The sequence below is a fragment of the Anopheles coustani genome, chromosome 2 (genome assembly GCF_943734705.1).
Source record: "Anopheles coustani chromosome 2, idAnoCousDA_361_x.2, whole genome shotgun sequence".
In the NCBI taxonomy this organism is placed as follows: Eukaryota; Metazoa; Arthropoda; class Insecta; order Diptera; family Culicidae; genus Anopheles; species Anopheles coustani.
In genome coordinates, this window is record NC_071289.1 from 20,496,294 (window position 1) to 20,522,674 (window position 26,381).

General features: G+C 46.8%; 1 protein-coding gene across 1 annotated transcript; it reads left to right on the forward strand.

The window, feature by feature from the left end:
• The first annotated feature begins 2,621 nt into the window (after positions 1 to 2,621).
• On the forward strand, positions 2,622 to 10,195 carry LOC131267140 (segmentation polarity homeobox protein engrailed). Its single transcript, XM_058269917.1, has 4 exons — positions 2,622 to 3,156; positions 3,214 to 4,113; positions 9,603 to 9,703; positions 9,947 to 10,195. The coding sequence occupies exons 1-4, from the start codon at positions 2,622 to 2,624 to the stop codon at positions 10,193 to 10,195; spliced, it is 1,785 nt and encodes a 594-aa protein (XP_058125900.1).
• The last annotated feature ends 16,186 nt before the right edge of the window (positions 10,196 to 26,381 follow it).

A 26,381-nucleotide genomic window follows, 5' to 3' on the forward strand; every position in this document is an offset into this window, starting at 1 on the left:
TTCACTTCATAATGGATCAATTGAAGATGTTTTTATCCTTACGAAAAAATATTTTTTTTTTCATTTGTTTCATATATTATTCCAACAATCTGTTTACCAGAACTTCAACAGTATCACGATTGTCATCAGTTCCACTACGATTTCCCATCGCACCCGCGCTCGTTTGTAGCAATTTCCCATAATAATGTCATAAATTGTCCTCTCAATCCCTGTGGGGAGCCACTCCCAGGTTGTCATGCGAACTCTCGGGACCGGAATCTAATCGTGATTGAATCAAAAAAGAAAAACATTGACGTTGAGGTAAGCACACAAAAATAGAGCAACTGAAAGCGAGGTCACAGAGAAGGGCTGGGTGCGTTTTGCTTTTGGGTGTGCCATTTTGTGTTTTACGCATGTTCACCACTGCGGAACTATAAACCGTCGTTACTGGGACGGGAGACCTCGTTTACGAAGTCCGAGATACATTAACCATCCGGCGAAACCGTTTTACTTGCAAACACTAATTGATCGTGGGTTGCAGAAACGAATCAAACAAATGGACTGGAAACAGACATGCTCGGTGACATGAACAACATCTTTTCAAACGTCCGATGGCATGATGCTCAAATAAACCGACAGAAAATGTATTTCAAACGTGCGTAAATCATCTTCCAAAAGCTCCCATCGGAGGTCCATTAAAATACGTCGTACTTTTTCCTTATCGCCCCCATCTTTTCTCCTGATGAACACCCGCGAGTAAAAGCATGCGCGTAAAAAAGCCATCCATGCCGGCAAAAGTCCACGGGGTAAACCAATATTCCACAACCGTCGACCCACATACACACACACCGCGTGCGTTGCAGTCACACGTGAGGGGTTAATTTGGAAAATTACACAATTGGAAAAAATAACATCTCGATTCTCCGACCGACGCGTCCGGTTGGAAGGCGGTGTGTAAAAGCCCGGGTGTTATGGTTGCGGTCAGCCACCAGGAACCGGCCGAAAGGGGGCAGGTAGTGGGTGAAACGTTTTAAAATGATGAAGAAAGAATGCTCGAGAAAGGCGCTCCTTGAGAACTTGGTGGAGTCAGAACACGAGAACGGCGTGACGGCGCGGTGGCAATGACAAGAAAACGCACTCCATGCTCCCCTTCAACGAGGACTACGATTCACGACGATGATGATGATGATGATGACGAGTTCGACGACGTGTGTGGTCTTTTGTTCAAACTCAAGGAACAAGAGCGAGAGAGGGGGAAGGAATGCCTCTGAAAGGGAGAAAAACGCAGTCAATGCGTGGAATAAATGAGCCGTACGTGTGTATGCGCCATATTCCTCCAATGAGCGGATTGTCAGGAGGCAAGAAAGATTGGTCGAAAGGTAAGGGAAAGGCTGCTGGAGGGAGGGAGACAGAAATAAGGGAAGCTAAAAAGCTCTGTTGCAGAAAAGCGAAGGTGGTGGAGTATTTTGTAAGTAATAAAGTTGTATAAACGAACGATGAGAACAAGAGTCCGCAGTCACACAAACACCACCACCAGCAATGCGAACGTTCGAACACATCGAAAGCGAATCACAACCTCCCCACAATGTACCGTGTATGTCACGATGCTGGAACAAGTTAATTTTCTTATGCCGGTTGAATTTTCTCCTCATGTTTCTTCGCGATCTTGTGCGATGCTCATGCGCCGTGGCAAAGGTACGCCTACTTTTCCGGCACCACACACCACTACCAGTCCAATGTGCTGTAGATACACCAGACGGAGCGAATGTCCTTTTTCACTCTCGCTTTATGTGTGCGAATAAACGTATCTCTTTCGGTGTGGTATTCTTTCTTTCTTGCTCCCTTCTCGTGTGGACACATTCGTCAGCGATGCGCTGTGGTATGCGTTATGTAAACCGAATGTGAGTAAGAAATGGAATAATGCGCTAATAGAGACGCAACCAACGCGTATGTGTGCGAGACCGCAAAGGTCCTTCGAGATGGAAAGAGAGGAAATAGCTCTATTTGCGGCCGTGCGAAGAGTAGAGAACCAGCACCACACAGAGAAACGGAACGCCTGATCGCAAGAGGCCGGAGGGTGCAGTAAGCCAGCGGAAAAGCAAAGCGAAACAGTCCACCGCTTGAGCTCTTACTCAACTGTCAGTCAACAGTCAGATCACAGGTGACATTTGACTATGTCACATCACAATTTATCGTGCGTCGGTCGAGTACGGTCCAGCAGTTCGGTTGTTTGACGAGTTCCGGCCCTTTACGAGAAACATTTGCCCACGTGCACGACCGGTGCAAGAGTTGTACAATCGCGGTGTAGTGATTTTGTTGACGAAGGACGAACACGACGAAAGTGTTCCTGCATAAACAAGAGTGTCCTTGCGAGATTTACAATCAGTGTTGATGCGAAGAAAATTTGAAACAAAGAGCAAGCGAGACCCACGAGTGTTATTGTGCCGAGTTGAGCACAGCGTCGTGCGTGAAAAGGTGACGATGAATATTGAATGCTGATTGACAAGTGACAAGAGGCAGAGAATAGAGTGAAAAAACAAAACTAGTGACAGTGATTTGAAACAGTGGGAAAGGAGAAGAAAGGGAATCGTGACATTTTAAAAGTTCAACGAAAAGCGAAGAGAACAAGTTCACGGTGGAACATGGCCCTGGAAGATCGCTGCAGCCCACAGAGTGCCCCGAGTCCACCGCATCACCATCACAGCAGCCAGAGCCCGGCCAGCACGACCACGGTCACGATGGCAACGGCAACCGCTGCCGCCAGCCCCGCCTCGAGCCCCGCGTCCAAGATGACGACGGTCGCTAGCGCCGCTAGTTCGCCTAGCCGCGACGAGATGCCGCTAGTGGTACCGATCTCGCCGCTGCACATCAAGCAGGAACCGCTGTGCGATCCACCGCAGCCCGCGCTTCAGCAGCAACCGCCTCAGCAGACCGCCACCAGCATCACCTTCTCGATCTCGAACATCCTGAGCGATCGATTCGGGAAGACCACCGTCCCGCAGCCACCTTCCCCGGTCCCGCCGACCCGAGAGCCAAGTCCTGTGGTGCAGCTTCATCTTCCTTACTCGCCTCACACCCTGCAGGCGCACCATGCGCATCTACAGACGGTGGCCCATCTGCACCCGGGACATCCTGCCCTACACCCTGCGTACGCCGTCCACCACTACCACCCGCACCATCACCTCCAGCACCACAACCACCACCAACTGCATCACCACTCGCAGCAGCATCAACCGCAATCCTTGCCGATCGTTCCGCAGCCTCAGCGACCCCTCGAACGGCGGGACAGCCTCTTCCGACCGTACGACATCAGCAAGAGCCCGCGGTTGTGCAGCAGCAATGGGAGCAGTGCGGCAACGCCCCTACCTCATCCCTACCACACGGACAGCGAATCTCAGGACTCCACCTCGGCGACCAGCCCGGCAACGTACGGTGACATCGTGTCGCCCGCGTCATCCGCAGGTCCTCCGCCAGCTAGTAGCGCCAGTCCCACGGGAAGTTACGGCTCCACCCGACTCCCGGACGTGTACGACTACAGCCGCAAGTCCAACCCGTCCGCTCTCGACCACCGGGCGGCCCTCCTGAATGGGTTCAGTGCGGCCGCAAGCTATCCCAAACTGCACGAGGAGATCATCAACAGCCACCGGAAGTTCCAGGCCAAACTGATCGAGTCGCAAACGAAGACGGCGGCGGCGGCAGCGGCAGCAGTGGCCGCAGCGGCCTCCGTCAACCACTCGCACATCCCACCACTCGGTAGCCTCTGCAAGACGGTGTCGCAGATCGGTCAGCATGTCGCCGGTACCGGTAGCCTTAACGGAAGTTCCAGTGCGTCCTCCAACAATGGTTCGGGCTCCTTTGCCAACGCCAACGGCACAACGAACGGAACAGGTGACCGGGGCAGTGGAACGGGCGCCTCGAAGCCAACTCCCAAACCGATCCCCAAACCGTTGTCGGTCAGCGGTTCGGAGGGTAATGGCGGTGGCAGCGTGAACGGGTCGTCCTCGCACGATGGCGGTATGGAGTCGTCGGATGACGCCAAGTCGGAAACGAGCAGCACCAAGGACGGCGAAAACGGTAGCAACCTTTGGCCGGCCTGGGTTTACTGCACCCGCTACAGCGATCGCCCCAGTTCCGGTAAGTCCCTAGCTCTAACTCACACCTCGCCCTAACAACTCAATCGCTCCGATTCAATCACTTGTGTGTTGTGTGTACTTTTAAAAATAACTCAACGTGCTCGGAACGAAAATAAGTACCCCGTAGTAAATAGTGTTCCGTCACGCGAACCACTTGACTCGTCTAGTTGCACACTCTTCACATGACGGATGCGAGCCACCATTTGACACGAAACTGAACGGGTCCACTGAGGGGAATCGGTTTTGATTGCATATCACTCGGGAAGGAAAATCGATCGTTCGGTTTGCCATTTTATCCACCAAGAAAACCCCGGTTTCCCGCGTTGATGCCAACAACAAATTTTTAATGAAGCAACCCATCACCAGTGTGTCCAATTAGCCACTCGTTTGTTGTCTCCATTCGTACGCAAACTTTAATTTGTTTGTTTACGGTTTCGCGAACTGTCAAAACGGTTGTTTGGCCGAAGTGGACAAACGGCACTTTTGCGATGTGGCTTTTGCGTTGTGGTTTCATTTCCTACGCGGTAGCCTGTAATTATCCGCTGTCAAGCCGCCGATGATGGGCGCAAACCGCAAAACCGTACCTTTGAACCGTTGGGCTTTGTAGGAAGTGACATTTCACGGCCAACGGAGTAACAACTGGAGAAATTCATCGTCCTACAGCTTTCCTTAACGTTCGTTTTCCCATCGAAGGCTGTCGATAATTGTCGATCGAAGCGGGTCGCCAGCAATCGGCATATTCAGAGCCCATAAATCGAACCTAATTAGGGAAGCGACAGCAGCCGTGTGTCGGCCGTGCAATATTTATTGGGTTTTAATCGCCACCCTACCGGGCTTTCGGTGCGGGTTCCGAAGATGGCTCGTGTGATGCGCCACCCTGTCGTCGAGAGTGATAATTTATTCATAGCCCTCATATTTCTGTTATCGGGCCGGAAAAGAAATGAAATGTAAGTGGGGCTCCGAAACTCGATACCGCTTGCAGGGTGCGTGTGGAAAAGGGAGACGGTTTCCACTTCACCATGTAGGATTTTTCGGATTTTTCGGGAACTCTCAGCTCGCTCATTAGGCCTTCGGGAAGGCGGCGCCCGGGAATGTTCCGTCGATAATTTATGGCCCGAGATTTGACGCGCGTGGATATACAAAAAAAAATCTCCCCGCGCTTCGGAACTTCACACCCGCCAGCGACATCGAGGTGGAAGCTATAAACACATGCACACCTTTTTGTGTGGCGAGCCGCGAGCGACTTCCGCCTTCGACACTCACGCACCATCAATGGGGCCGACACGGATTGAAAATTTCAATCGATTTTCGGGCATGCCTAATCGACAGTATTTGCATCCAGCGACGTGGTCGGCCATGTTCGAAACGCGGATGTCGCCGAAATCGATCGATCGCATAGGTGGGTGTAACCATGGCGATAAGCAAGACGCGCCTGCAAAGCTCGACATAACGATGGCGGACGGACGATGTCGCTCTGGCTTTAACACAACAGCGACGAATACTAAATATGACATTAGCAAAGCGCTGGTAAAAAACAATCCCATTGCTGTGACTCCATATTTTACCTTGGTTTCCAGTGGATCCACCATCTTTTTTCCCTCCGGGAAGGCGAAAGAGTGCCTCGCTGTTCGACCGTGAACAGCGTACAACAACTTGTTTTACGAGACCGAGCTTAATGATCGCAGGAAAATCGAGATAGATCAGTTAATTTACTTGCCCCTTGATGTTCAAGTCTTGCTGCAAGCGGACATGGTTCTCCGAGGGATGGTCCCGAAAACCCTCGAGGGAGAATGCACTGGAAGGACACGGAGGATGTTGCTGCGGTGCCTCCAGCGTCCGCGTGGAAGAGTTATATTTTTCTAGCAGAAAAAAGAGGCTGTGCGAGCCTAGAAGAGTGCGACCTAGAAGATTCCTTGGAAAACCGCAAAGAACGTAGTCTGAAGAGTATAAAAACGAACAAAAACAGTCGGTTCACGTCTCGCCTTCGAAGCGCAAGTCTTGCGAACATTAAGAAATAATAAATGAATTACGATGCGGCGAGACAACGCCATTTCGTTGCACTCTCGTGTCCCCCGGAAAGGACGGAGTTCCCGAAGGAAAATGATGATTGCAATCGCGTCCATTTTGATTCCTCCCGGGACTCCCGGGAGAACGCGCACAGGAAACGCTAGGCTAGGAAAAGGATGCTGGAGCACTCCCCGGTGGTCGCTTGCAATTACCTTGCCGTGTGCAATTGCATTTTACGATAAACATCTACCCCTCTCGAGAGTTTTCCGCCTTCCGTCTGGGCTTTGGCGAGCAAAACACAAAACAAAAACCAACCCATCGAACTGCTTCGGGAACGGGTCGTCGAAGTAAATGGACGATTAATTGAGTCGGAAAGAAGGTGTATCGATAAATTTGAGCACGTTGCGACGGAATTACTCTATTTGCTCCATTCCATTCCTGCCCGAGGCTTAAATACTTTGTTTGAGGACCATCGGAGCATGGATCTAAAGCCGCGGTGGAAATGAGAAGGCGGTAAAAAGTTAATTAATTTACTATCGACCTCAATGGAGCTGTTGCAGCGCAACGCTACCATATTTGACCTTTTCGAAAATGAAGTCTTACATATTCCTTAGCGTGTTTCATGTTTCCTATGGATCGCCCCATCTCTTTGCGCTTCATTTTTAAAAAGTTTTCACCGTATACTAAGGCCCAGCCAATAAAACTTGCTGATATTTCAATTTATTAGAAGCAATTAGAAAAGTTTCCACCCTTTTCGTTTGCAAGCGCTATGGGCCGAAACTACGCGGGTTCGCGGGTTCGATGGGCACGTTTCATGGTATATTAACTTTTGTTACGTCGTCCATCAGAGAATAGAAAAAAGTTTGCTCAACTAGGTTTCGTCTTCAACATTGTACGTCCATCCATGTTGCCTCTGGTTCGCAGTTCGGGATAATTAAGAACCGAAAGGGTTATACATTTTCCAGGCCTGCCCTCCAACACAGCGAGAGGCAATAAAGCCCGGTAGTAAAAAGTGGCTTAATAGAACAAACTCAGTTGATTCGACCGTACGAGCTGTAACTCTTTCAACATAGTTAAAAAATGATCGTGGGTATGAAGCAACTTGTTCAGTAATTATTAGATGAACAGAAAAATCACAAAACATCCCTCACCGAATTCGATCGATTTCAGAAGCATCTCTTGTCTAACACGTCGTTGGAACAAATTAATCTCCAATCGACACAACCACTTTTCGCTGGTGACGGTTTTCCTTCCTTTTTCCGTTATTTCAATTCCCATTCTCTTCCTCTTAAGAACCTTTTTCAGGCGCCCGCTAAGAACACGACACACTGTCGACAGCTCATCTGTCAATCGTCGTCGCCTGCTGGGTTTTTCGGTGTTTGGGGATAGCCTGGTTTCGTCCGATGCGACCCGTTTTATTTTTTAAATTCCTATCTATTCCCATTACACTCAACATTACGCCGCCCGCACGCCCCGGTTTTCCAGGGGATTTATTTAGTTTTTACTAGCTTTTAATGGGTTTCATTTTTCATTCGATTTCGTTCGATTACTCTCCAAAAACCCACCGAACCTTCATCCACGTTCAACCCCTCTTGTTTTCTTTTTCGGTAACATTCATTTTCTTCCATCATCGGTGCGTCTTTTATCGATCGGCGTTAAGTGGTAAAGTGTGCGGCAGTTGTCGAGATGGTCGCTTGAATCGGCATCAACGATAATAATTTGTTTTCCGAAGGAATGTGTGAACAAAATGCTCAAAGAGAATTCGGGAGGAAGCTACATCGATCTTGTTCGGGGGGAGATAAAAACAGTGATTGGAAAAATTCCACCGCGGCACCTTTCGGCTTCCAATTATTCCCAGCCTAACAGCATTCCCGGCGATATTTCGCCATTTTTGTCTTTCTCAACGTCAACGGCTAGGCTGGACGTGAAATATCTCGCGTCCTTCGCCCCCCCAAAACACAACGCGGTGTTAAACGGTCACTAATTTGTAGCATTTTGGGGCAAAACAAAAACGAAACAAAAAAGCACATAAAAATGCTTCAAAAAACGCGGACTCTTTCTCTCCCCGATTACCCTTCGACGCAACCGATTAAGTTCTTTGTTTATGGGAATATTTCGTCCGTTTGAGTTCATCAAAATTTTATTTCACCCATTGTGGACGATTTATTCGACGCATTCCGGAATCGAGCCCGTTGTACCGAGTACCCGACCCGGCGCGGGTCCGAATATGCCAACCCTCTCCGCTTCCGAGGCTCTATTAAAATGTCAAATTATGATAAACCATCGGAGTGAGTTGTAGCTCGGCCGCCAAGAAGCTGGTCTCGAGTTTGTTTCTATTTTCGACCGCTTCGACGGGACCTCCGGCGGTCGCAGTGCATTGCGGTATTAATATTCATGGCTTCTAGCCGCTGGGGAACTCACGCGCGGCCATTCAAGGGGAGAAGTGCGGTGAAGAGAAAAAAAAGTAGCGCTCGAATTAATTATCGAATTAATATATTAATTAACCGTCCAGGACGGCCGCGAGTGCGATTGCGATTTGGTCAAGCGCGGTCCATGAGGTCCCATTTTTCCGGGGGTGTTGGTGTTAGAAAATTCAGCCCGGCTTGAAAAACTCGTCAGGAGGGGGTGAACGGCGAAGGAGCGGGAGGGTAAACTTACACTCGAGATAAAGTGCACAGGTTTTCAGGCAGCAACCGTTCCACCGTTCGCGCGTTAATTAGTGCGATTATTTATTTCAACTAATTTAAATGGAGCTTATGCTGGGGCGAAAGTAAGTTAACGCGCGGGCAAACCGGTCGGTACGTGAGCTCCATTCCCCGGGGGGCAGCAGGATGGGTAGGGGAAAAGCGTTGTGTAAAATTTATGAACCTCGAAGGAAAATTTTTAAGTCTAGGGAATAGGAAAATTAGTCTCACCAGGGGTTGGTGGGGGGAGGCCCGTAAAGCGGAGGATTCCGAGTGCGGTCGTAAAACCATCAAATGAAATAAACATATTTTTGCACTGACTGCTCCGAGTCCCGCCCGAAGAAAGAACTCCCGAGCGTCCATTTAAGAGCGTAGAATAGACACATTCAAAAGCCTCCCTGGCAGCCATTTTGCTGTCTACCTTCCGCCCAAGCCCATCCCGAGGGTGGCTAAACAAACAGCTTCGTCCTCCCAGTGGGGAATGAGTTACCGCTGAAGGGAACGGACGAACAACAACGATTTTGGAGCCGACGTGCAAAAAGGCCGCCAGCGAACTGCTTATGCTGCTGCGCTCTTCGGTGCGCCTTATTTATCTCATCCAACGGTTAATTGAATTAGATAAGACCGACATTAATGATTATTTATTCACCAACTCCGGACTCGGGAGGCTCGAGTTTATGGTTGCGGGGGACCGGGGTTGGGCTTTTTTTTTCTTCCCTGCACTTCCTTCGGCGTCGTTAAAGTCAGTGACATTTTTATTAATTTTCTCCCTCTTTTTCTCTATCTCTCTCTCTCGCAGGTCCTCGGTATCGGCGCACGAAGCAACCGAAGGAAAAGGGCGAAAGCGAAGAGAAACGCCCGCGGACGGCCTTCTCGAATGCGCAACTGCAAAGACTGAAGGTAGGTTGACGGAATGGGGCAGACAATTGTTTGCGGGAAGTGGGGGTGGGGGCTAGGCAGAACATAATTGCAATGCAATGCACCAATGCAATTGGGTTGCCTAGTATTGTAGGTTTTTCCTTCATCTCGTAGCTTATGAGCGTTTGGTTTCACTCGTTCGCTTTCTTCGGTGAAAAACTACTTAACATTTTCTCTAACCGTGCCTATTTCGTTTCTTTTTGCTTCTCTTTTCCCCAAAATCAGAATGAATTCAACGAGAACCGCTACCTGACGGAGAAGCGCCGCCAGTCGCTGAGCGCCGAGCTGGGCCTGAACGAGGCGCAGATCAAGATCTGGTTCCAGAACAAGCGGGCCAAGATCAAGAAGAGCTCGTCGGAGAAGAACCCGCTCGCCCTGCAGCTGATGGCCCAAGGTCTGTACAATCACTCGACGGTGCCGCTCACGAAGGAGGAGGAGGAGCTCGAGATGCGCATGAACGGGCAGATTCCGTAGACCGATCCCGTCACTTGAACCGAACTCCTATCCCCGAACTCCTCAGGGCTCGCCGGACATCGCCGGAGCAGCCCGTAAGTCACCGCGACGCCACGATGACCCGAGGGAAGGAGGAATGGTGGACGTGAAGTGGACGAAAACCTTTGTTTCGGTGCAATAGTGGCCCCCACGCTCATCCCCCGCTGCAGAATTCAATGGCCACGAGGGAAACCGGCGACGCGCAGGATGTCACGAGGGAAGCAAGCATAACCAAGCAATAATGTCCAAGCACTTGGGCGTACCTATTTAAATGTTTAAGCTCACGGATGTGTAAATTATTACCCACTCTATATTACTCACTTTCTATCTCTTTCACACAAAGATTCACACAAAGCTTTTCCACCAATGTCAAATTTTCCTATCTTTCATTTTAAAACAGGCGGACTTAAAGCTTGTACTAGAGTTAGAGAAGGGAAAAAATTGATGTATATAAACAAGGTGCTACTTGAGGCAAACTTGCCACGAATTATGGCAAGCAAAGATGTGTAAATATAGTTCGCTGATCGATAGTTCAATTTAGAGTTAAGCTTTCCATCGCTATCTTGCTGTCCAGAAGAATTTTCCTAACGTTTAGTAGAAGGTTTTACCGCAAACAAAACTGTGTCGATGTGGAAATCATCAAAACGCCTCATGCCGGTTTCACGAGCAATGATCATCACACCGTCTAGGAAGTATCCTAATGGGAAACTCAAAATTAGCTATTCTCTCAGAAAAAAACATTCTAGGGAAAATACACATTTCTTTGCTGGAATTTAGATGTAAAACTAGAGCGAACAAAGAGCAAGTATTAAACGGTCTACATTCAATAACTTTACAGGCGGGGAGAAAAGGTTATAATAGAGACCCACCCTCAGATTGATCAGTGTACAATATATAGAAGTTTGGAGTAGTGCAGCGTAGTTGTGGGCGTCCCCGGATGTAAACGCACCAGCAGCTTAGAGATTTAGTACAGTTAAGAGAGTATAAAGAATATTGTTTAACAAATAGCTATAAAGAACGGAAAAGAGCGTAACAAGATGCAAATGTTTGAACGTAGTAGGGCCGATGAAGGGCAACCAGAAACATACACACTCTTGCACTCTTATGTGATATTGAACGAAGAAGTAAATTAAAAATGAAAATCTATAACTGAAACCCTGCCGTTGAACGTTGTGCTTTTATTGGTAAGAGAATCCGAAATGTTTGATCGCATCATCAGTTTCAATTGAATCCTTCTCGAATGTTTTGCCGGGTTTCGCTAAAATTGGCAACATGTGCATGTTTATTTATTCGTTGCTTATTTTGATTTCGCTTCACTTCAAGCGTCAGTTCATTAGCGTCGTTGCCTAATGTTTGCAAGTAGCTACCGTTTCTTTTTGGGCCAGCACAATCAAAATCCCATCAGCCGGAGCTTGAATGTGTTCAAGTGCACGAAGGCTCGATTGCCATCGCCTACCGAACGCCAAAGCGTGCCCAAACGACAAGCAGCTACCGGCGTTCGGCGGGGCTTGTAAAAACGAAAACAAGTATAAATTCCAGTAGCAGGCGAAGTCGATTGAAAACGTTTCGGCCTTTCGAAATAACGCTGCCATTCCTGCGCTTCGTCGCTAACGAGATGGTCCGCCTGAGAGAGTGCTCGAAAGGCGCAACCAACTCCAGTGTGTGTGTTTTTTTATTTCGAGCTCCACCACTTGGGGCGCGAAAATTTGAATATAATATTCCAAGTGCACCCATTTCGTAAGCCAGACATCAATTAATCACAACAATCGGTAACAATGGCAGGAGTACGGCGTGGAGGAATGCGCGGAACTCCCGGTCGGCAGACGGCAGAAGAGAAAGGGGAGAAACAATGGCCACAGCTCGGCTCGAAAGCACGATGGCGAAGGTGCTCAACCTGGCAGCGGCAAAAGGGGCATCTTGAAAAAACATCGTTTGTGCAAAATGGCCGATGCGAAGGCTTCGCCAGTCAGTGGCGAAGGTTTTCGTTCCAATCCGCTCCCGCTTTTGATTCGAGTGACTTATGAAACCGATCGAGCCTGAGTGCTTTCTTTTGATAAACTCCACCACCATCACGCGCCATCAGGGCAAGGCTTTTAAGCGCGCAGAAATCCAAGCAAAAAGTCTGCAAAATAAATCCAACGAATGAATGTAGACCATCGTGGAGCTTGACTTTGTCATTGATCGTTTCGGGTTGTTATGCCGGTGAAGGATGCTTTGAAGGCAACTGCGTGGTGGTGAAGGAGTTGCCTTTCGTAGCAATCAGCAGATGCAGTAACGGCAACGGGTTCGGAAAAGTTTGTTCACCGTTTCGCAATTAATAATCGAGCTCTAGCGCTGGAGCTCGTAATTAGCATAAACAACTTCGGGGCGACGACGCGAGGTTGTGGCTCGATGAAAACGATCCAAACGACGCGACGGAGGAGGTGGTAAGGTAATAGATCATGTCGATGGTGGAGTTCGGGGGGCCGTGGCCGACCCCGATGACGATGTTGGCGATGATTGGAGCTGTCTGTGGATGTCGTTAAATCTGTTGAACGACTGCTGATTCGCTTTGATCTTCACTGATGAGCTTCATGCTGCAATGAAACGGATGCGAGATTGCGATCGTCTGAATCAAAAAGTCATGTTTTCTCTAGGGGAGGGGATAGGCCTTTTTTTATTCTCAGAACATATCGAGAAAGAACGGTGAAATGGGGAAAATAAATATTAAAATTTAAGTGGGGTTTGGAAAGCAGTATGGAATTTATCAAACATTTAATATTATGCACGATAAAAAAATGTTTAATATCATTTTTACGAGAAAAGCGGGAAAAAACTGAAATGTTATTGAATAAAATAAAATTGTTTATTGGTTGTCAAAGATCATATGCTCGAACATAGAATCATCCTATGATGAGCGTTATTCTGCTAAGTTCCATGCATAAACAACGAAGTGTAAACGAATCCACGAGCATAGGAAGGAAAAGAGGTTACGTTAATGATTTACCGTTTAATTAACAAGATGTTCTAATTGGACCACCTACTTGAAATATGGCTGCGGGTATGGCGTTCGTATCCGTTTTCTCCGGGATCCACGAGTGTGGTTTCGAAAGTAGCGCTTCGAATTTTCGAATCCAAACGTGTTGGTCGTCGGTTTCTTCGCCCAACACCGGCCAATACCGTTTCCGGACGCAAAGAGGTCCAGGGGAATCACTTCTACGAACCACCACTTCGATCGACTGCGGCATCCGGGCGAAGGTATCCACAAAACCTCCATTTCGAAACGGAAAAACCACCGCACCCTAAAACGAGCCCGGGAGCCAAGCCCTTGAGGTTATTTGGTTAGCCGCTCAACCCATCACCCAGCCAAACGGTTTTTAGGCATAAAGATGACGATGACTATGCCGATGCTCACAACGACGATGATGATGATGATGATGAGAAGTGCTAAACGGTTTCCCGGGGTCCGATGATTAATGGGGTGTAATGGTTTATTCATGGTGGACATAAAGCCGAAATTCGGCTCTGATTTAATTAATTGGGCAGCATATTTTGTTGCCTTTTGTTTCGGGGGGTCCCGGGACCGCCATTCAGGAGCGCGGGCTCTTGACCCGAATATTAGATGCAGCCGATGGTACTTGCCGTGCTTTTTTTTTGTCGCTGTTGTAGTTCATGCTCCCTTCCAAGGATATGACGGTTGGAAGCTTCTGCGAGCGCTAATGTGGTTGGGTTTGATTGAATTTCATAACGTATAACGACAATGTGATGCATAAATCAGAATCAGAAGAGCGGCCTTCAAGACGATAGTCCGGCTCTCCCGCATGCTGCTGTTATCAATGATTTATTAATAAGTGTTTCATGATAGAGTTGGTTTTATTTGAGATGGTTATTTTTTATGCAATCGGCGTGATGATAACAGTTTCATAAATTTAATTTATTACATTGCCCATCGGGTTTTATTTTTTAAATAATGTTTTAAAAATAAACAAAACGCGCAATCATTTTCAACTTTTTCATCGTTCCATTTCCTTCTTTCGCATCCACTTTGCGATTAACATCGCTCACATTATCCACTCCCTCGCGCGGAATATATCCCGTTCGGGTTTCAGCAATCGTTCCACGTCCTTCATTACCATACTTGAGCACGGAGCCAGGAGCTGGAAGCTATCGGCACGTCCATCGGACTAGGGCGGCCATATTACGACATCCTTCGCCCCCCCCCCCCCCTCCCCCCGTTTCGACATCGATCGTCCTTGTTAAAGTTGTCAACTGCGACTGGCTCGATCTCGAATGTCCAATATAAAATCTCGCCACCGATGCGATTGATGTTACTACACGGACGGACGTTGCAATCCGATGAGATCCTTTTCCTCCCCTTTCGTTCCCGGCTGGCCAGCGGATTGCCGAGGATAAATCAATGGTCGAACTCTCTTCGGAAGTCCGAGCGCGCGCTTCATTCGAGCGGCTGTGGTGGAGAATTTCAATTAAATTGTTTGAAACTTTATACTTTTCCAGTCCAACTCTCTGGTCCAAGCAGTCAGGATTGAGCTGGGATACTTTTTTATGTGTGTGTGTGTTTGGATGACCAGGAAAAGGTATTGATCGGAAGGGAAATTGTTCGCATTCGTTCCGGATTCGTGTTCCGGAATCGTTTTGATGATAATGCGAGAAAATGACCGGTACAAATGAAGTGAGCAGAACCATTCCATCGATGTATCCTGATCTGGTCGGTGGATTAATGCTTGATAGAGTGCTTTAAATCCTTAACAAAAATGGTTTTTAATAGTACTAGGTTTAAAAACATAAAATTATTAATTTTTCGGAAACTTTTCCAAATAACAATAAAATAAGCAAACTTATTGTTTATGAAGCGACACCACATTGACAGCGATAATGTTTTATACCTTCCTGGATAATTTTCGTGTCCGAAGGACATTCATGCGTTCAACTTCACTTTTCGCAAAAGGAGTTGAATTATTCAATAATGACCACAATCGTTCCGCAAACCGCGCGTGCGTTTCATTAACCTATACATTTCCTTTCCCGGTGCACAATAGGCACAATATTGTACGGCGATCAGGTTCACCTTCACTTTTGGCGGTGATTTTTGCAAGGAGATTAATCGATATTTATTCCATTTCAAGCAAATAAGCAACAAAACCCGAATGCATTCGCTACTCCCACAATCAGCTCGACCACTGGCCAACACTGCAACACCGGAATGCACAAAAACGGTCGCCGACGGAGTCGGAACGGTTCAAAGACGGTGACCTCAACGCACACAATCGGTACACATCAGTTGAGCCAAGCGCCCTGCCACGGGATTGACGCGCTCGCCTTGACATGCACCTGATTTTGTGGGCAAGTGCTCCGCATAGGATTAGGTCGGGGCGACCACGGGACTAATCCAGAATTTATGTGCGCCAACCGCTCCAGCTCTCCCGTTCCCTACGCCCCGGATGGCATTCCGAAACACGACCAAAGCCACGCCGGACAACGGACGAACTGCGAAACAGCTCCAGAAATCTGATCATTTCGCATCGATAATCTTACGTTGACGTTTTTCGGGACGACGAGGGGGACACGACGGGTGGGGAGATCGAAATCAGACTGCAGACAAACCCTTCCTCTTCGCCCCCTTTGCCCCACCCGCCGGAGAGGGGCAAAACAGTAGCGATTTGAAACAGTTGTTCCACTTTGCATACCACCCAAGTTGTGGTGATGATTTTTCGGAATAAATTTGCCACCGAAATGGTTCCCCCGAGGTTTTGTTGTTTTTTGCTTGCTTGTTCACTTGGCCAGAGTTTCAGTCCTTCGCTCGAGGGTGAACTTTCGCAGCTTTTTGGGGTAGAGAAATGGTTAAAGTGGAATAGTTTGATTTTTCGAAGCCCTTCGGGGGTTTTGCGACCGAACAAATAAATCAACGTATCTCAAACGTTTCCCAGTGTCTCTATTTTATATTTTTTTAAGTTGAAGTTTATCTTTTCAGGTTCATATATTTAACGGAGGCACTTCACAATCAAATATATGCTAAAGAGAAACTAGAAAACCTGAAAGATGTTTCAAATGAGTAAAAAATGATCCATCTTTTCACACTTCAAAACAGTAGCTTCCTGTTGTCTAACTGCAAATCAAAAACATGAGAAAAATGATCATAAACCAAAATCGACTCTCCTATCCTCGATCCCTCTTCTATGTTGATGTTTGCAAACCATCCTTTGGGTTTGTTGTTGTTCTCCTGCTTTTCAAATCGAACCGGATTCTCTGGGGACATATTTCCATCGTGTGGCCAAAAATTCTGGCTCCGTTTGCGTTTCCCATTCCCTTGTTCCATGTTGTTTACCATGTTCTACCCCATTTACCTTTAATCTCCTTTCCTTGTTCTATTTTGTTTTGATCCGTTTGAAAAAGAAACATTCAAGTCAGGTAGCTTAGCAAACGGGTAATGAAAAATTGTGCATCTTAACGGAACAGAGACGATTTTCAGAATGAAATGAGCTTAAAGGATAAATATTTATCTTCGTCTCGATGGCACAAAGGGTTGAAAGGGATGCCAAGAAGTGGCGGAAGAGTATAACGCATTCTTCGGGAAATGGATCACACCCATGAGGAAAAGAAATGAAGCGAAGGATGCAAGTAAAACCATAACCAGATTTTTTCGGAAAATAATCGTTCAAAATATTGGCAAAGCACATTAATTATGTCGCGCCAACCGTGAAGATCATTTTTCATGGAGGTACAAAAGTGTTCGGAAAACTTGTTCTACGAAAAGGCTACGATGGTGTTAAAAAAGTTATGATGAATTTGAATCTCTGGAGAAAACCCTACCGTGCACCTAACTATGAATGAATCTATTTCGGGTGTTTGATCGGCATGAGCATTATGGAGGAAAGAAACAGAATGTTTGACAAACTACTTCAAAGCAATGCTCAAGATGAAGCTATGCGAAGGAAACACTATCTGCTTGGAATCAATATTTTGGAACAAAAATAAACAACGCTGTCTCCTCACAAAGGGCTTTTTCCGACCCTATGTGCATCTTTCGCGCCGATGATCATCATTAAAAAGACACGAAAAAGACCAAACGTTTGCACCATGATTAGTCGCAGACACTTGGACTAATTAGTTTGAGCATCCCACAATCAACCCACAACCGCGGGGCCACGCGGATCCGCAACAAAAAGGTCGTGCTCTCACAAACGTTTTTCACGACTTTTGTCACGATTTTCCACCGCCCGGCTGGGTCGGCAGCGGGCCACTTATTCCTTTGATATTTCCGCCCCGGTCGAAGCAGGCGAAGACGTTCGGGTGGGTTCGGTTGAAGTGGGAAATCAAAACGCGTGTATTTCACCAGAAGCCGCCGGTTTCGCTTGGTGTGGTGTGGTGTTTGTTGATTTTCGTTTGCCTAAATTAATTATGCTTCATTCCAGTCGATTTAGTGCCAGCGAACGGGACACAAAGAGCGATAAATACACTCGAAACTCGGGGAGCAGGTTAGACAAATCCCGTAGACCTTGCCTGCTCCCGGGAACTTCCGAAATCGGAAGGCCGTCGGAGGAGTTTATGGATGATAGAAGACCACTCATCAACCGACTGCTCATTAAACGGCGCACGATTTGTCTCATTATTTCCCTTCTCGCACGCGGAGAAGAAAGAAACGCACCCTGAAGACTGCGGGACTGTCACTCCCGGGTGCTTTCACTCCCGGGCTGCTCGGAAGACTCCGGGCGGCCAGTTGGCGCTGGGTGTCTTTGGCGCACCGGCTGTCGGCGGCTCATTAGCGACAAAACCTTTTCCCCGCAACCCGCGGGCGACAGTAACCGCCACGCTCGGTGCTAATTTCGCACACCCGGGCCGCAAAGGTGGAAGGGTTTTCCAGCAAAACGGCAAGGTTGGCAATTCAATCGTCACCTCACGAGCTTAAGGTGGTCCCCAGAAGCGCGGCTCCGGTGAAGAAAAGTCGACAAATACTTCCGCCAGTCCGGGGCACGGTAGAGAAAAACGCAAAAACCAAACCGCCATCATTGAATGAAGTATTTTCTCACCATGTGCTGGAAGGTTCTTCGGCGTTCGTTGCGAAAAAGTGAAGCAAAAAGAAAACAAACACACACGCTCCCGATGCCCCGATGTTAGTAATCTGTCATTAATTAGTCAACGCACGTTTCAATCGTGATGGTGGGGGGTTTTCTGCGCCGCGAAAATGTTCCTATTTTGAAACAGAAACACTCACACATACACGAATGTGATTTTGGCCAAAAAAGGAACTTTCGCAAAGGCGAGGACGAATTCAGTCCGAATCCGGCAGCGGACCTGGTTGTAAAGATGGCGATAGCCTTCGCTAGACGGCTAGCGAAAGTGTGAAGATACATTCCGTTAGAAAATGCATTCCTGCCTCCTTCCCATACCTTTCTCACACCCCACTGCACTTGGAGTTTCCTTCCTCGTGAACCGTTTTGCGCCGGGAAAAGTGCACTCACCGTCGTCCCACGAGCTGTCGGGAAAGGGAAAAACCTCGACCGTCCTCACAATCATTTGCTTCAATTAAAATTACATTTCGTTCGCGAGCGCTAATTAGAAAATCTATATCAAACGGTCCGGGGAACTGACGCTGCTGTTTGGGGGAGGAGACGGACCGGGAAAGCTACAAATGGTGCGAGATGGGAAGGAATTTTTGCTGAATGAAAACCCAAACGCGGGGTTTGTTGTTGTGTTTGTGTACGGGTTTGATTGAACGAGTGTGAAAAGGGATGGAAGGCAAAGTGACACCGATTTGTTAGTGTGAAGTTGTAAGGGTAAAGTTGCAATTGAATCTCAGTTCAAGTTTGGGAGGTTGGGATTCGATTTATGATAATTATATGTTTAGGTAATTTAAAACCCATTCTATAAATAATAATATCATTTTAAAGAGATTTTTAAATTGCTAAAAATGCTGTGATGCAAAAGTCCCCCTTTTCTCTGAACGTTCGCTGCATTTAAAGGCAACATTTTAATGCATTTATTCCATGGTTACCTTTAGCTACCCTTTACTCATTAAAAGATCTCACCACGCGGGCCATTAAATAAAGGACACAACCCAACCCATAAAATATCCACAAAACTCTGTTCGCACCTGAAACGGTTCCTAATTTGCACACTTGCGTTCCCTTTCCCGAGCGGAAAACGTTAACCACCAACGAAAGGAAGAAAAATCCCTTATCCTTTCGCGCCGTGTTTTCGACCGCAGTGGAATGCGTTCTTGGTAAAGAATTTCGGGAACATTTTCCCACATTCCTGCCGAAAAACTCTCGAAAGCAGAGTAACAGCAACCGGAGGAAGAAAATAAAAAAAAACCCGTGTCCCGAGTGGTAGGTGCGCATCGTAAAGCGGCAACCACAACGTTTAACGCCATCCACAAACCGCATCCATGCGCATCTCTCCGGGTGTTGTTGTTGTTGTTGGTGGTGGTGGAAAAAAATGAGCGTTTTCCCGTAGCACCAACCCTGCTTTCCCCCCGGAGATCGATGAGTCCCGACCCGTTCGATGTAAACATAAACACGGCGAGCAGCATCAGCAGCAGCATAACAACGTCAAACGGTGAGCATATTCCTTTATTTCTTGCTTTCTTTCGAAATGTTAAACAATAAAAAAAATACTATCCACACATCCGCGCGAGTGTGTGCGCGCCCCGCACACAACCATACGGGGCAATGGTAATGGAAGCCAGGGAAAAGGGCGATCGCGCGAGCAAAACCCCCCCGAACGCCAAAAAGGCCAAATGGTTTTCTTTGCAGCATCCCCCGTTTCAGGGATCCCGCTCCTCCTCCCCCACTCCTTCGGTGCTCCTGGTTGGTGCTGGTGTGGAGGAGGGCCGGTGGCGGGATGGCGGTGAGAAAAACATCAACTCGAGAGGGTCTCAAGATGGAGCCGGAGCCCCGAAGAAGGTGAGACGAGAACGCGCGCTCGCGCACACGCGAGACGATGCCGAAGCGAAGCAAAGCGGAGAAGCAAAAATCGACGTGTGTGGTCCTCATTTCTCTCACCGTGGACTCGCGTCGGTGGGGTTGGTTGGGTGGGCGGCCTCTGGTGGGTTGGCAAGACACCGGCCGTTCGCGATCGCGCTGCTCGGGGACCGCGATTTATTCCGCCACCGGCTTGCCTTCTTTCGGGCGATCGCCATCTCGCTTCCGCCGACGACGATTTCCACGTCTTCAGCGAGTGACAACTCGGGTTCGCGGAATTTCGCTCGGAAAAAGGGGCGATCAGTTGATCTGCGTTGGGATCGCTATGTTGCAAGCGCTGGTGAACGACTGGGCGCACTCATGATCTTGTTGGACCAATAATTTGTCTGCCAAAGAAATGTACAATTTTACTTGTTTTTTTTTCAAAATTATACTTTTAATGAATATTGTGTTTATTTGAAAAATTGAACAAAAACATAGAATCAAACCTAATTTCTTTGAAATCTGATACGGTTGTTTTATGGCTGATGAAAATCTAAGACATTAAAAATATCGCAGAACGGAAATGATACCTCCAAAGCTCGTTAGTTCGACAACGATCGTCTTTTATTTTGATCGGAAAATTAAAATAATCAACCGACATTGGAGCAATAAGCAACTTCGAAAGAAACCACAAATAAATGGTTCTGAAAATGAAACCTATAAAACAACATCGCCCTAATCGTCATCCATCGTCTAGCAAGAGGGAGAGTTGGAGTGTTAATCTTCAAAAGAAAATCTGGGGACGCTTTTCGACCGTCGATCGTCGCATGCACCATGTCCATGGCCTGGCGACGATCTCGGGCCGAGATTCGTTTCACGTTTGATCTATGTGTCTCAGTAGGTCAAGATTGGCCCGCTGAGTGACACTTCCGGCGGGAGGGATTGGCTTCAAAAAGGAAGACCGTTTGAAAAATACACCCATCCATCTTGCGTTCGGCTCGCTGATGGATGGCAATTAACGCGTACTGTTGCCCGTTCCGGAGCGCCACGGTGGCCGATCACGTGGCCTCGGGGAAGGAAGGCAAGCACACTTGAAAACAAGGCCCTCGGGACAAGCAAGACGTGCAAATGAGGTTAAAATATTGCCATCGGATAAGTATAATTGAAATATTTACAGGAGGAATTCTAGAGACAGTTTCGTCAACGAACGTTAAGACGAGCACTTCGTTCGCCGGAGAAGGATGTAAAAATGAAGAATATCGATAAAGGTATCCATCATTCACACTCAACCAGTACAACTTACTGGACGATAGGGTGGGTAGAGGGGTTTGGGAAGAGGAAAACCGGGCGAAGGTCTCCGGCAGGTATTCGTCAATGTCGATCCACTTTAATGGGTCTTTGGTTAGACCAATAAGTCATGGCTAGAAGCGTGGAAGGTTCTTTTTTTTATCGCCAAGATTAATTGCGGGTGATCGTCGAAAGAAGCTGGACAAACGGAAGCACGAGCAAGCGTCCTTTTTTTCTAGCTTAATCAATTTCTTAAAATCGGTGACAGAAGCGAAGTGAGTACAAGGTCAGTATAGATTTTAATTTGGTTTCAATGTATGGATATCCCGTGATCTTAATAATATATCGAATTGTTGTCTGCTTTGTTTCAATGTTTATATGTTTCGATCAGCTGTAGATCTTAAAATATTGTTAATGTTTTACTGCAGAATGTACACTTTTCAATTGCTTCGCAAATAATATATAAATAAAAGCCCACATTCTATTGTTTGAGAACAACATTTTAAGTTGATTTCTAATAGTCGAATTCATTTTCCCTTTGACAATATTTTCAAAATGTTTTCAGACAGAATTCCAACCGATGACGTCACAACCGTCGAACGGCAAATGGCAGGCATTTTCCACACACATACACGCACATACATGCAAACCCTGGCGAATTCCATGCTCGGTCAATGCGGGGCGGATTCGATCGAAATAGTTGTGTTCGCTTCGATCGACGAACCTTGGTTCTCGCGGGGTTGATTATCTTCTGCAAAACGCGCGCCCCAAAGATGCAGGGGAAAGCAAATAATAAATAAAAACTAATAATAAAAAAAACACTGGGTAGAAAGTAAAGAAAACGAGCTGGGGCGGTCGGTAACGGGAAAATGGACGAATTCGATGATCTTGGTTGCCATGCTTCATTAAACCGCGCAAGAAGCGATCGGACTTCTTCGTTCTTCATCATTGAAACACTCGTTATAATTTATGACACAAAGCATTTACTTTAACCGAAAGATTAACAAACTTTCAGATGTTTTTTTTTTCTTTGTACAATCATCTTCATCATTTCATACATTCGGTTAAAATAAAATCATAAGAATAATGGAAACAAAATTTGTCAATAAATTTGCATGGAAAGTAATTAGATAACTAAACAAAAGAAATCAATTATCACAAAAGTTCCCCAATAATTTACTCGAGCAATATAAATTATGCTTCAACTGGTAGAGATAAGTATCCCAACAGTTAATTGGATGAGAGATGAATCCGCTAGACGTGATCTCAACCAAACGATCGACACAAGAGTCACCAAAATCCGATAGCCATACATATGACCTTCCCCACGACAATGTATTCGTTCGAATCAGTTTTTATTCCAGTGGCCAAACCTCCAATTTTCGCTCCTCTAAACCACCGTCGACCACGATCGCCTCGGTAACTCATATAGGTGCTTAATTAAATTGACCAATAATTAACAACTTCATATCACCGGCCGGTGAGCGACGTTCGCGACACGAAAGCCCAAGAAAAGCCCACTCGGTCCCCGCAGTTCGATTTGCGGCCAAAGATAAGCCCCGCTAATGATATATTGAACGTCGCCCATCTTAATAAGTTGTCATTTCCAATCGGATCGGGACGCGTCAGAAGCGAGCCATGTGGGAGCCACGCGGTTGCCCGATCCGGCAATGGCCGGCCGGAGAGATTTCGAACGTTCGATAGCTGCCGATGGATGCTCGCCTTCTCGTATGTCTCGCCCACGGAAACTGGAGTTTGGCCGGAGGAGCGCGTGGAGGGTAAGGAAAGCGTTCGGAGAAGAGTGAAACGAATGGGCGGCGACGAATGACGAACGCCACCGAAATGCAACGGCCTCGAGGGGGTATTTTGCGGGCAACTTTTGTTAATTAATAATATGTTAATTAAAAGTCACCTCACCGATGTCATACGATTGTCAAAACAAATTCCTCTCCCTAATCTGCGCCGAAGATGCGGAACCATGTCGCGAGAGACCGCAAAGAAAGGACCCCCAACGTCGAATGCAGATGAAATTAAAGGACAACGACGGTTGGTGAAGTAAGAGAAAAAAATGTGGTACACCAAATGATCTCCGACGGATCATCTGAAGTTGAAAAAGCACAGCGCAAAAACTAAAACCGTATCACCAGATTCCAGCAAAGAAGGATCCCACTGGACAGTCGCTTTCTGTGGCACTTCGCAGTTCATTATTCTTGTAGGACAAAATAAAAGAGGGTGAGCCTGAAAAAAAAGCAACACAGACAACCCGAAAGGAAACACTCCGCATCTCCAGGTTTTACGAGCCGCGGCCAAAGATGGTCATCTTTGAGCGCAGTGTAGGAGTTGCATTTGCACCGGGCGAGATACGAGAGACAGATACCAATGCAAATAATACCCGGCCCAGGCTTCCGTCCAGGCCACCGGTTCTGCCGATGCGCGAACAGGCAGAGAAAAGGACCCAGGTGTGATGACGCCCATTCGACCGTTAATTCCGCAAACGATCATGAAGATTACTACGAAGCGACGGCGACGACGAAGAAGTCGACGAAGAAGAAGATGCTGATGATGGTGATGATTATGGCAACGATGAAGACGATGATGATGATGTATGATTATTTTATATGTGTTTGTCGTGTCGGGTTTGGGACGGCGAGAAGAAGGAATAATTTTATCCTCCAACAATTATACTACAACTCACTTCAAGGCACGCTCGGCTTGACGGGCCTCCGGTACCGTGTGGGACAGTTTGCGGCCAGAAGCAACGGTATCACTTAATAACGCCGACGTGGTGGACATTTAATGATTTTTCTTTGCGTCCCGTACCGTCTTGACGTTTGGGCGATGCTGCACTATTCCGAGAACGGAACGAAAATTAATCGCGTTGACGCTTGAAATTAATCATGCACGCAATTTATTACCACTCGCATCGCATCGGGTTCATGGGATCCTATTCGTCACCGGGATTGCTGTTTTATGCATTTTTTTAGTTTTTATTCTTTATTGATCTGATGGGAGCTGCAATTAAATTTGCTAACAAACCAAACAAAGTCAAGTTTACTCGTTTATTCACACTTGAAACAATATTCAAACCCTTAAAAGGTTCACGGTAATCGCATCATTTACATGCTCAAGACATTTTTCTTCAAATGTATACACAAGCTTACGATGAATACAATTGTTGCGGCGCTTCGCGTTCCAGATGTATTCATTTGTGGCCACAACCGCAGAATACTTAAACGATCGTTCGACCGCTCCCCCAATACGATATATCTCAATTAGCAAATGTAAATTCATAATTGTTCGTCGGCGGTGCTCGCGAGCTGAATACTTTAAACATCACCAAACGATGAAATCAATAACATAGAAAAAAGGGGAAAATAAGGAAGAACCACCCCGCGATCGAATGTGGTAGGTCGTCGGAGAAGGAGCTATAAAAATTCCATCATCGACACACGGCTTACGCAACAGTCCAACAATAAAAATGTCCAACGAAAACTTAAATGAAATCACTGGCTCCCTCCCCCTCCCCAATACCATACGAGGGACCATAGATCCTCTCGGCTCTAGAGGGACGCTCGATGATGTGCGCTTCGGTGCGCGCGGGGGCCATAAACCAAAGCCGCCGATAGAGCCGTTGATGAATTGCTGTCATTAGGCAGCTCATTTTCGTTTTGACGATCGCAAAATTTATTGGCACGAAAAATCAATAATAATCTCTCGCGCGGCCAGCTGGGCAGGATAGGAAAAACCAACACTCCCAGCGATAAAACTAAAACCAACAACAGCGGGACAAATGGATGGAAAGGTTGGCGAAGCCATCAAATGTAACGATCGATGCGATCATCGGTGGTGGGAAGAATTTCCAACGCCAGAAGGAACGGACAAGACTGGGATTTAACATTATTTGCATGTTTCATTTTTTTTTATTAGAACTTAGAAAAATAGGTGTATCAAGTTGATTGCTCTTACTTAACTAGCAATTTACATTAAACAATGCTTATTTAACCATATATGAAATAAATCGCAAGTTAATTTCATTAGTGATTTCAAAAGAGTGATCTCAATCATTAACAAAGTGCAACAACCGTTTGTTGTCATTGATCCCGGCATGTGTCAAAGCTACCGACTCCTTGATGGACCGGACTTTGAGATTTTCATCAACCAAATTGCCCTACCGAACTAAATGATTCGCTGATGAAGATTTCATTGGTATTTTCAAAACAGTTCGATGGGATCAATTTGATGAAAGAATTAAGCAAGTGTATCCGCAAAATGTTGCTTAGTCACGACGTTTTATCGAAATCACAATCTTATCCATGCATTTTGGCCACTCGTGTGTGTGTGCGTGTCAGTGGTTGTTGGCAAAAGGAATGCCGTCGTAGTCAACTAACCGAATCCAACCGAGTAATCGTCTGTTTGATTAATTATTGAATGCACAAACAGATTTACCGGTTGAAAAAGCAATCTCCAAAAGGGAAAAATTAAAGTAAATAATCCAGGGACGTAAAAGTAACCAAGCTGCACCGTCATTTGACTTTTTGTACAAGTATAGATGGTGGGACAGGGATGAAAAACGCACGAACAGACGCAAAATTCTTATTCTCCCTCAGTTCGAGCGGATGCATCATGGTTGCAGTTGCAACCCTCGAACACCTCGCAAATTCATAAGACGTTGAGGGAGGCGGAGGTAAGGGGAAAGAGAACGGGGCCGAACGGGCGGAATGAATTATTCACTTAATTAAATGTACATGCACTTTTTGATTGTTTGCATAAATATTTATTATGTGTCTTTGTAAACAGCCGCCATTAATTAGCCGCGAAAGTGGGCCGCAAATAAGAGAGACAGAGAGAGAGAGAGAACGAGAGCGAGAGCGATGGAGACGGTGGAGCAACAATTCTGCCGCAGTTCGCAAAAGAAGGTTACCATTGTGGTGGGGAAAATATTTTTCGCGAGAAAAACGATTCTCGGATGCGGTGCGGATGGA

Excerpts from the sequence above, each read along its gene's own strand:
- LOC131267140 (XM_058269917.1), top strand. The coding sequence starts at position 2,622 with ATGGCCCTGGAAGATCGCTGCAGCCCACAGAGTGCCCCGAGTCCACCG. Across the intron at positions 4,114-9,602 it reads CAGCGATCGCCCCAGTTCCG|GTCCTCGGTATCGGCGCACG; the intron begins GTAAGTCCCTAG and ends TCTCTCTCGCAG. Across the intron at positions 9,704-9,946 it reads CGCAACTGCAAAGACTGAAG|AATGAATTCAACGAGAACCG; the intron begins GTAGGTTGACGG and ends CCCCAAAATCAG.